Raw genomic sequence first — 11,912 nt, forward strand, 5'->3', positions numbered from 1 at the left:
TTAACTTTTGTGTGCTCAACTTTATGCACTTGGCAAAAAAATAAAAAGTAAATGGAAACGGGGTGAGCATCTAGGAAATAAGATTTTGGCAATCCCACCCACCATTTAACCCAATGGTTTTGAATATACACGATTTTGGTTTTAGGTGTGATCCCCAGAATGTAACCCCCATGTAAGTTGTGGGTTTACTGTACTTAACTAATGGCAAGCTACCTAGCTGCACTCGAGAGGCCAGCCTGGATATGGGTACACTGCACACCTAGCAAGAGGAGAATAACCAGCATGCCTTCAGTCCAGATCTTTTCTAGAGTACAGCTACTACCAAGTCATTCAACTTTGCTTCCCTTCCTAAATTGGAACTTTTTTGAGCTGGTAGGATGCTGAGATGATAGACTGAACAGCACCACTTCATAATGCAGGTGAGAGGATCCAGCTCTGAATGCTTGTTGAAATAAAAAACCTCCTGCAGATAGAAAACTAGCACAGAAAGAGGAAAAAATCTATATCTGGCCTAGTATGGATTTGTGCCTACAGGAAGGATGAAGAAATGTGATCACTTACCTGAGTCTGATGTGGCACAGCTTACCGTATTTTTTGCTCTATAAGACTCACTTTTTTCCTCCTAAAAAGTAAGGGGAAATGTGTGTGCGTCTTATGGAGCGAATGCAGGCTGCACAGCTATCACAGAAGCCAGAACAGCAAGAGGGATTGCTGCTTTCACTGCACAGCGATCCCTCTTGCTGTTCTGTCTTCTGAGAGTCAGAATATTTTTCTTGTTTTCCTCCTCCCAAAACTAGGTGCGTCTTGTGGTCTGGTGCGTCTTATAGAGCGAAAAATACGGTATTTTACCACTTCAGCACCTTATTCTGTTACATGTCCAGACCTAAAGTCTAAATTTGTTTGCTTTACAATTTCTGAAAGCACAATTGTTATCACAGATCTGTCCTGCAAAGAATTAAACCACCAGACATCATCAACAATGAAATCAGTTCCTAGGTTTTATTTTAAAAACAAATTGTTTTATTTTTTAAAAAAGCTCTAAATTTGTGGGGATGCTAAGTTTCCTTGCCTTGTTTTCTGCCTGTCTCTCTTAATTTTCTTCTCCTTGGGACACTGTCTTCATACGTTAGGGGCTTGCCCTAAAAAAATAAATATCACAGCTTCTTTAAATAGAGGGATTCTGAGCCAGAACTTGCATACTTCTTCCCTAAGCTTGTATGTAGTGTGGTTTGTAACCATTCCACTTCCATTTGTGTGCAGAGTTCCTCATGGCACTAGAACTGCTGTGCAGAAGCCTGTTCTCCCATGTTTATAGTTCCTTATCCAGATTGAGATGAAAGTACTGGAATTGGGTTAGGACTGATGTACAGTAAATGCAACACAATCACAACTGAATTGGTTTTGATTTCATGGCATAGAAGAGCTGTCAGACCTTGTTGTTGCTCTAAATCACCAAGATTCCTTATTTTTACCAATATTTGTGCCACACAAATCTGCTCCGTTACTGAACTGTTTTTACAAAGGGCAGGTGCTCTTGCCCACCTACTTTATGGCAACCACAATATACTTAAATGCAATTTTAAATTTCAGTGTTATTTAAATGCAAATAACAGCTGTAATGGCTTATAGCATTTGATTACTGCACAGCAGCCTGTTTCGTAGCAGATTCTCTCTGGGAGGAAGTGAAGTATTTGTATGCACGCCTGTTCTTTCTGTCAGGAAACTAGCATCCCCACTAAAAGTATCTTAGAGCTCAGAGGGGAAAGTCCACAGTACTTAAGTTTTACAATCACAGTCACAGCACCAAGATTGTCCAGACAAATAGAAAGGAGTTACTGAAGGGAAGGCCTCTGGCCAGAATTCCACACAAAGTCTTTCAGGAGATATGCTTTGGAGACCAGACAGGATAAAATCACTGGTGAAAAAGTTAAACCTTAGTTCTCGTTCCTGCAACAGCAATGGGTTAGCTTGAGGTCAGTAAGCAGGCATCTCAAAGCAACTCCAGGGCTGAAGGTCGGGTAGAACATCTATGTATGCAGAAAGTCCCACATTCAGTTCCTGGTGTATCCAGGTAGGGCTGTGAGAGACTCCTGCCTGAATCATGGAGAGCCACTGCCAGTCAGTGTAACTTTATGACTCGGTATAAGGCAGCTTCCTATGGAGTTAACCACCCAATGAAAATCCCAATTCTATAAGCAACCATAGAGAGAAAAGGCTGGGTATATAAATGTAGTATTATAAGAGTGCATGAGAACCAGGTTATTTACCACCACCTCTGGCTTTTGTATCATTTCTCCATAGCACAGTAACTTGACTGCCTATATGAGTGGTTACTGAGTGGAGAAAAACATCTCCCAGTCGCATACCACAGGTTTTATCTAGTGGTTGTTAGCATTCTGTTCTCTTTCCTACCTAGGCAGCTTGGGGATTTTAAGACCAAAGGCAGCTGGCGTCCACCAGGACAGGTTGCTTTCAAATTATATGTCCTTTCCCCCTCCCCACACAAAATTTCTGGGCCCACATACAAAGAAGAAGCATAGGCATGTAAGGAAAGGATTGGGGATCTTTCCAAGATAGCCAGGCAACAAGACCATTGATAATGTGACCCCTTTCTGCCTGTTTCCATTCCGTGTCAACGAGTTTACTATTTAGTGCATAACAAGCAGCACCAATAAATATCTAGAAATAAGAGGATGGGATAGTTCCCTCCTCCTTTTCATTTTATTTAAGTCCCTACTTAATTAAGCAAGTGAAAGCTGTCCTCAAAACAGAGCACCAATTATTAAAATCATGCAGGTCTATTCCCAAGAGCTAGAAAACGAGAGCCCCCATAAGCAGAGGCTGTTGATAAGACCCTGTTATCACCGGTGAGTAAAATGTCTCAATGAAGAAGAGAGTTTGGCCCCTCGGGAGAGGGGGAATCAGACATAACTCCCTTATGTGCAAGGTCGGCACATGATGCAATGAGGTTCAAGCACAGAGGTAGAAATTTTCAGCAAGGAGAAAGATGGCTCCTTTCGTCTTAAAAGATTGCAGGTACCACCCTAATCCCAGAAACCCCCAAGGCAGAAATTAGTTTATCCCCAGAGTGAGGGAGTGGTGATGAACTTTTGTACAATGTACAAGAGGGTTAAAATTACTTCCTTTTCCTTGAGGGCAGGAATAGTCATGTATTCCAAGGCCTAACATGTGGAAGACTTGTCTATGTCAGTCTTCCTAACTGAAAGCCATTGGGAACTCAAGTATCACACAAGCCAAACTGCATTGTCCCACAGCAGAGGAGTGCTATGGGCAAAATGAAACAAATAACATGTGGTCATGCTGAAAATACGATTTGTCCCACAAAGGCGCAGGTGTGGCTGAATGCACTGAGACGCCATATTTTAAAAGGAACCTGCAGATGAAACAGGTGCCCTTTCCTGAGAAAGGCAGCTCCTGCTGATTTATTTGTCCTTAAAATGGTTTTCATCTTTTGTTCAGTAAAATGGTGCCCTAGGGCAGCTAGCATGCCTATAGCACCCTGAGCAACTGTGCTAAAGAGAGGCACAGATTTTTGAATGGCCAAAGCTGTTCTGGGCTGTACCACCTCAGCCTGCAAGTGGGAGTGCACATTACTAAATGCTCTACCATACACACACATATATACATATGTATTTGCTGTATACATAAAATTGGATGTGTCTAGCTTGCCACATGGAAGGAAATTTTGAATGAGTAAGCATCTGATCATGTGAGTTCCCTCCTGCAGTTTGAAGTGGTAGAGCCTGTGAGCAGAACTAAGCCTAACTTAGCACCAGCAATAGCGTTCCTCTCTCTTTGTTCAGCATTGGCATTATGGCTGCATGGCTCTCCACTGCATGGAGGAGGAGCCCAACATAGGATATGAAGAACCTGGACAGCTTACAATAATATGTTTTTCCAGGCATTCCAAGTGGGTGCTGCCCTCTCTCTGCTCTCCTATAGGCAGTGGTGGTAGGAGGCACCTCAGAAAAGAGAAAAAACCCACAGGTCAGAGCAAAAAACCAAAAACTTGATCAAGACTGAGAAACTGGATTTCCCCCTCTCTCTGTTATTGATAGGACCAGCTCATGAACCCGGCATGAAGTATATAATCTGGAAGGTGCAGTTAGGCAGTTAAACAACAGACTTCTTCCATCTTGATTTCTATAAATAGAAGCAAAAGAGGTGAGGGGTCTGTAGCCACAGCACGTTAAGTTGTCATTAGAAGGAACCTACAAAATAAATAGGAATGATTTGGGGGTTATGGGGATGGGGTGGAAGAAAAGGATTTGGAATAGTTTGTAAGAACTTGGGTGAAAGGATTAAAAAATGATGCTGCCATCATTTTGGCCCAATAGGTGGTTTGACTAGTGCTGCAGCATTCATTATGTTGTGTATTTATGTGTGTCTAGCTGCTCTGTAGTGACAGAATATCTAACAATATTAAAAGTTTTCATGATTAAAGTAGTACATGAAGGGAAGTGATTTAAGGCAAGAGCAGCTCGGATATTGCCACAGAAGACAGCCTGACTAATTAGGATGGGAAAATTAGGCTGCTTCACGTTACTATTGAGGTGTAGCTACTGCCAAGACTCCAAACTATATGGGCACCACCTCACCACACAGCCACTAGGGTGATGCAGTGGACCACATATTTTAGACAACTTTGAACCATGCCAGGGCAATACTTTCATGGGTGCAGCTGGTTTAAACCAATGGCCACTGCTTCATTCAACAAATTACCATTACTGTACTCCACTGAGTTCCCAGGAGAGACTTAAATGGGCCTTAATCTGGTTGAGATTGGCAGAGATAAAAGTGGACAGGGGGAACTAAAACAGGTACAGGTCAGAATCCCTAGGGTTGCCATGGACAATGATCTTTCCAGGGAAGGGTCATACTAGGTAGGTCAAAGTTATTCAGGACAACTGCTCAGAAAGTTACAGTGCCCTGAGGTAGGGAGCTGGGTTAGATGCACAAATGCTGTCTCCTAAGAGGCCTGGGTTTGGGCGACTGGGCCAATCTGAAAATCGGAGACATGTAAAAGGGAAAGTAACTACAGCGGGGTGGGTACCTAAGCTGAACTGGCATGGAATACAAGGTGGGGTAACTGCAGAGGGGCACTGGCATGGGCGTGGACCCCCTCAGCTCTGCGCGGTGACGGCCAATGTGTTGACGTAGCCATGGGGCCCCATGTCGTTCTCGGAGATGCAGTGGCTGAGCTGGCCGGCCCCGACCCCGGCGGAGGGGGCTGGCGCGTTCTTGCCGTTGCCCGCCAGCCCGCCGGCGGAGTGCAGGAGGCAGCAGGTCTCCAGGGCCTCCAGGCCCCGGCAGGCCAGGAAGAAGAGGTTCTTGAGCATGAAGATGGAGAGGGGCTGCTGGTAGCGCACCAGTAGGAGGCAGCGCAGCGCCAGCAGGGGCGCGTCCAGGAGCCCGGCAGACAGCAGCCAGTGCAAGGCCAGGCGGGCGACGCCGGGGGCCCGCGGGGCGCTCAGCTCGTACAGCCACAGCACCGGCGAAGCCAGGCACAGGAAGTAGACAGCGATGAGCACGTAGCGGAGCGGCGGCGGCAGCGGCAAGGCCGGCCGGCCGGGCTGCAGGAGCAGCAGCTCCAGGAGAGTGAAGCTGTCCAGCAGGTCCAAGCACGTGGCCAGGAAAGCGGCGGCGGCGCGGTGCTGCGGCGGCGGCTGGGGCGGCAGGAGGAGCTGGCCGGAGCCGGAGCCGCCTTCGGCGCCGATGGCCCGCAGGAGGCAATACAGGAGCGGAGCCGAGAGCGCCAGCGTGATCCGGAAGCCCGTGGCGCCCAGCGGCAGGCGCAGCTCCACCAGCTCCAGGATGGACGTGCCCAGGATGAGCGCCGCCTTGGGCGTGAAGGCGATGGCGTAGATCAGCCAGGCCAAGTGGGCGTAGGCGAAGTCCCCGCCCCGCGGAGCGCCCCCTGCCTTCCCGCCCGACGCAGCGCAGGCGCCTCGGCCGCCGTGGGGCGGGTGGCCCAGCAGCGGGTGCAAGGGCGGCGGCGGGTGTCCCCCTCCGACGCCGGACGGGCGCTCCCGACGACGAGCGCGGCTGTTGCGGCAGAAGAAGATGCTCCAGCCGGCGGCCAGCACCAGGTCGGTGGCGATCCAGCTGCACCAATACAGGTCGGTGACGGCGATCAGGTAGAGGTCCAGCAGCGCCCCCTGGCCCAGTAGCAGCACCAGGGACAGCGCCTTGTAGCCCCAGCGAGACCCGCCCGAGCCCCCCGCCCACAGCAGTCCCGCGGCCGCGCTCGCCGCCGCCGCCGCCCCGGGGGCCCCGGCGGCCGGAGCCCCGTACAGCTCGGCGGCTGTCATGCTGCAGCCCGACGTGGAGGTGCTGCTGGACCCCGGGGAGGCGCAGGCGGCGGGCGGGGCGGGCGGCGAGGCGGGCTCCTGAACCGGCACGAGGGGCTTGGCTTCCTCCTCCTCGCCCTCTTCCTCCTCCTCCTCCTCTTCCTCACTGCTGCGGCCGCCGCCGCTGCTGCTGCTGCTCCTGCTGCGAGTGCGGGTGGAGGCCGAGCTGGACACGGAGCCCCGCCTGCCCCTCCGGGTGCCGCCGCTCGAGCTGCTGGTGCTGCTGATGCCGCCGCCCAGGAAAAGGGGCTGCAGGTCCGCGGCGGGGGGAGGCGGCGGGGGAGCCTGGAAGGAGCCCGAGGAGGAGGAGACCGAGCGCTGGTTGGAGACGACTCGGTGCATGGTCGTCCTCCCCGCCCCCCACCCGCGCCCCACAGAGATGGGCGGGCGGGCCACAGCCCTCCCGGCCGGGCACCCGGCGAGTAACCTGCCCGGCACGATCCAGCCCCGGGGAGCGCCGAGCGGTGGGGATGGTGGGGATGGGCGAGAGGGGGGAGGAGGAGGAGGAGGAGGACGGTGGGCAGGCTCTGAGCGAAAGCCGAGACCCGGCCTGGATCTTCCCTTTCCCCGCCGTCGGAATCAGTAGAAACCCGGAGCGGATCCTGCCGTGGACGAAAGAGAGAGAAGCGGGGAATCCGGGAGTGGATCCAGTCGCAGAGACGGACGCTTGATGGAAGAAAGGAGAGAAACCCCTAAAGCAGATGCTGCGCGGAGAAAGGCAGGTGAAGGAGGGGCGGGTTTTAGGGATGCGGACAAAGACGGAGATGCAAGGCGAGAGGCTGCCAAAAGAAAGAGCCAGCGCACGCACCTCCTGGCTGATGCTCTTCTCCAGAAGCGCCTGCCAAGGCAGCGGAGGGACGGGGGCGCGGATTGCTTGCGAGCCAGGAGGATACCTGGGAGCGGCAGCTGCTTTTGTTGCCCACCCCCTCGCAGCGAGCTTCATGGCAACTGGGTGGGCGGCCTGATGCAGCAGCAAATGAGTCACTTGCCTCAGGAAGGGGGAAGCTGTCGCCTAGGGGGAAAGCTCGTGCCACAGTGCGCCTCGGAGGCTGCAAAGGGAGGATGGCTCGGGAACTGGTTTCCTTAACTACCTACTTAAGCACCAGGCATAAATGATGGAAAGAGCAGGGTGGGCATTGAATAGTTACTGTTGAAGCCGGCTTTTATAATTGGAAAAGTAGCATTTCCTTTGCTTGGTATTATTTTTATACTAATGAACATTCGTTTCTCTTTTTTTTTTCCTATTATGGTGCAAAGCTCAGAGCAGCTTACAAAGATTCCAAGAGTTAGTTTGCAAAGAACGAAACCTCAATAAACAATACACTGGAAGGCAATGCTAAAAAAAAAAAAAAAGTTGCTAAAAATGGCATTAGACGTTACTAAAAATATGTTGCCTTTTGAAGATCACTAAACTTGAGCCCTGACAGACCTCAGAAGGCGATTTCAAGGACTGGGCAGGGGTGGTGGTGCCAAGGTTCAATCCAGAATAATAGGGCGTCATTTGTATTCAATCCAGAATAGGGCGTCATTTGTATGTATATTACGTTTATATCCCGCCTTAAGTTCCATCATGGACCTGTGTGGGAGGGTGTCTCCTGTCCAAGCACTGACCACATCAGGAGTGGCTTAGCTTCAGCATATTTCATGCATCATGCACTTTCCACCCTGGCATGAGCACTTTTTGCAGCATAAAACACTTTTAGCCTTACTCTGCAACACATACAAGGCAGGCCAGCATCTATGCATAAGACATAATACCAGCAACTTCACAAATCCAAGACAATCTCCAGTTAAAAGGAAGCCTCCTTTTTCCATATTGAGTTTTAAATCTGGGGCAGGTGGGGCATTCGAAGCTGTGACATCACACCTGCAGGCTGAGGTTGGCTCCCACTGACTTAGTAGCTTGGCTCTTTGAATACTGCTGCAACAGTCTTCGAGTTAGGACAGTACAAAAGGTTAAGCACTAAGGAGCCCAACAGGAATAAAAAGAAATGATTTTTTAAAGGGACAATCTGCTAAGCTTCAGAATAGCAGGAAAAGGCTGCATGGGGGGGACCATAATATAAATGTTAGATTTATTGTTATGTACACTTTTCTGCTTGGCCACAATATATTGTCCTCTTAAATAAACATTTGCCTCTTTTTTTATCCGTTTGGTGTCCTTGGTGCAATTCCTTCACGAGGCATAACATCCTTAAGTCCTTAGGTATCCATCAGAAACTTCAGAACAGACACTTTGCCAACAGGAGGAGCTGAAGCAGAGGTAGTGACAGCTCAGTAAGAGATGCTTTCAGCTTGTCAAATGGAGCCATGGAGGAGGAAACCAAGTGAGCCTCTGCCGCTTTCGTGGTAAACAGGAAACCCTGTACTTTTATAGCATTAACATAGAAATGAGTTTTTAATCCTCTCTTTGTAGAAGCTCTGCTATTATCTATTTGTCTGGAATTTCCTATGGCTTTAATTTGCCCGTTTCCTTGATTCTAGTTTATACGTGTTAAGTCTAAATACCTAGCATTCATGGGACACAGGAAGGTGTCTTATACTAGTCAGACTAGAGGTATGAAGGCCCAACAAAAAAACTGCAACAATCCTGTTTTTCTCCATTTCCCCAAGCTTTTTTTTTTTTTTTAGCCTCCACATCTTAGATTATGCATCCATCTAGATCAATCTGTCTGCTCTATCAGTGGCTCTCAGGCTTCAGGCAGAGACATCCCAAGCCCTACCTGCTGATGCCGTGGATTGAACCTAGTACCTTCTGCTTGCAAAGCATGTGCCACAGCCTTTCCTATATTTCAAGATCTCAGACCACAGCTGAAATGACATGCACTTAGCTTGGGATTAAGGCCCACTAAATTTAGTGGGACCCAATTCTGTGTTCATCACGATTGGTATTTCAAATACTTCAGGGCTCAGCCCCCGTCAATAAAAACAAAATAGGCCTCTGTCCAGCACTGTCAGGATTGCCTGCTTAGCCACTACACATGAATCAAATTACAGTACAAGCAACTCCCTGTTTACACACATACAAGTCACCCGTGACTGTGCATACACACTGTACTCTTGTTACGAACCTGGAAGTAGCACTTAAAGAGGGGAAACGGCCCCCCAAAGAGTGTGAAAACAGCAAAAATGGTGCAAAAACAGTCCCACAAGCCTTTTCAAGTGCAGTCCCAGGAGGTTTTGCATGGAGCTTTGAGGTCTGTGAAGAGTTGGAGTTTGAGAAAGGAGGTTTGGAGGGAGTCTGGTAAGTGCTGCTTGTTTTAAAAAGGGGTTTCCAGGGGTTTCCTGAGGTTTGGAGGATGTTTTCAGGCTTTCTCAATATACACAATTTCACTTACGCGCACAGTGCCTTGGAACATGTAAATGGGGAGTTGCCTGTAAATCACAAGGCTTCCCATACCATTTGGCAAAGCCCACTGATATAACATCCATCAGCCCATCAAAGACAAATCTGGTGTTTGGTGGTGGTGGTAACAGAGAATAAAATTCATAATGAAGTTAAGATGATGGTAGTTTTAAAAGGGATTTTAAATCAATTGGACTTAAACTGCATGCATTTAAATGCTACTTGAAGAAACAGGGGGCAAAGGACTGTTTTGTCCCCCAAATCGGTAAGAAAGGTCTGTCTCTTACAGAACAGATTGCAAGAAGGAAGAAATAAAGAAGCCTGGAGAATGTCTGAGGGTGGAAGGATGCTTAAAATAAAACACAGGAGTGAAGAGCCTTAATTATGTCTTGCAGGGGCTGTCATGAGTCGACAGCTGCAGCAGGGAAAGACAGGAGGAGGATAAGTCGGTTTTATGGAATGGCTTTTTTTATTTTAAAAATGTGCAAATTGCTCCTTGAATGGGGGAGGATGGATGACTTATACTTGAGGTGCTAAGCAGCTTAGCAAACTCAAATTAACATGCCAAGATGCTGAAAATGAGGGATCGAGTTAATTCAGCTGATTCTCTCTCACCTCAATTACTGTAAGACAGTTCTCTCTGATCTTTCATTTGCCCATCTCCAACCTCTTATTCCTACTTTGCATCCCATGGCTCATTGGTTAATCTGCATCTCATTTCAGAATGCTCACATCCCTTCCAGCTTCTCTTCACTGGCTCCCTTCCTTTACCATATGAACATAGGAAGCTACAGGTCAGCTATTAAGAGATCCGTGACCTGCACACCAGGTGTACTGAACTAGGTAGACCTGCCCTCTGAGAAACTCAAAAGATCTCCTTCCCTGCTGTTTTTCCAGTGAATAATCCTGCTCTCTTTTCAACCCACATCTGAAACCTTCAGTTCATCCCATAGTTCCTTTCATCCCCTCCAGCTTCTAGTTAATTGCATGGTTGCCACAATTAACTTGACACACACCACTGCAGTTCTCAAAACAATAGATAAAGTACCAAGACTAACTCCGCCTCCCACCCAGAAAATAATGGGTATTTATAACACTTTGTAGGACACTTAGCTCGTGCTCCTTGGAACATATGACCTGCCTTATACTGCCAGATCAATGGTGCATCTATCTCAGGACTTGTCTACACTGACCAGCAGTGGATCTCCAGAGTTGCAAAATGGATGCTCTGCTACTGAACTACAGCTCTTCCCCTTGACAACTCCGGTTCTGAGCCACATTATGCAGCACAGGATATCTAGTGTGGTATACAGCAAAGGGACTACAAATCAGATGCAAATCTCTGCTCAGACATAAAGGTTACTGACTGACCTTGAGCCAGTTACCATCTCTCATCCTTGCCTACCTCACAGTGATGTTGCAAGGATAAAAGGGGGCAGACCATGAAGGAGGAAGAAGAGAGGATATAATTAAATAAAGCTATGAAGATTTTTGTAAAACTCGGAGCACTTTAAAAGAAGAAAAGAATATTTGCTTGAAGGCTGCCGTAGTATAAACTTAATTAGAAGCCGGTACTTCCTAAATACAGGACACTGTGTTTCACTTGGTCTACTCCTAGATTTGTTCACACTTGTTTGCTTCATTTGGATGTCATTTTTGTATTTAATACAAGGCATGTCTTAATTATTATTTATTTTAGCTTTTGCATTTTGTTATACAAATCCATTTTTTAATAAAAAAGGTAATGATTTTTTATTTTAAAAAAGATACTTGGTAATTCACTGAAAAAGAAGTACAGTCAACGAAACCAACTGTTTGGCTTTCACTGCAGTTGGCAAGAAAGTATTTGAGACTGACATTTCCCCCTTAAAATGTAAACCATCCATGTGCTAAAGCCAACCAATCTCCAGAAAACACAAATGGTTCAACTGGAAAGTAGTATAGGAGAAGCAGTAATTGGAGCCCAACGCTACCCCTGCAAGAGATTCATCATTATAACAAAGTTATTTAAAACACAGGCAAACAATTATATTAATATAAGAAAATAAGGTTATTGCTCACGCTACAAAGTAGTAGTAATCTGTCCTACAGAAAAAGGGAACTTAGAATATGTCCAGATTCGTAAGAGGAACAGGACCAACTTGCTATTTGCACACTAACATCACCAATTACTGTGGTACAAAAATTATGATTGC

At 47.7% G+C, this 11,912-nt stretch overlaps 1 protein-coding gene across 1 annotated transcript; it reads right to left on the reverse strand.

Moving 5' to 3' along the window:
* Positions 1–3,686: 3,686 nt before the first annotated feature.
* On the reverse strand, positions 3,687–7,872 carry TMEM121B (transmembrane protein 121B). The gene has a single exon (XM_082240553.1). The coding sequence runs from the start codon at positions 6,711–6,713 to the stop codon at positions 5,145–5,147; it is 1,569 nt and encodes a 522-aa protein (XP_082096679.1). The 5' UTR covers positions 6,714–7,872; the 3' UTR covers positions 3,687–5,144.
* Positions 7,873–11,912: the final 4,040 nt, after the last annotated feature.

The sequence above is a fragment of the Podarcis vaucheri genome, assembly GCF_965113315.1.
Source record: "Podarcis vaucheri genome assembly, chromosome: 10".
Classification (NCBI taxonomy): Eukaryota; Metazoa; Chordata; class Lepidosauria; order Squamata; family Lacertidae; genus Podarcis; species Podarcis vaucheri.

What these genes read in the sequence shown, in the direction of transcription:
- TMEM121B (XM_082240553.1), bottom strand. Translation starts at nt 6,713, where the DNA reads ATGCACCGAGTCGTCTCCAACCAGCGCTCGGTCTCCTCCTCCTCGGGC.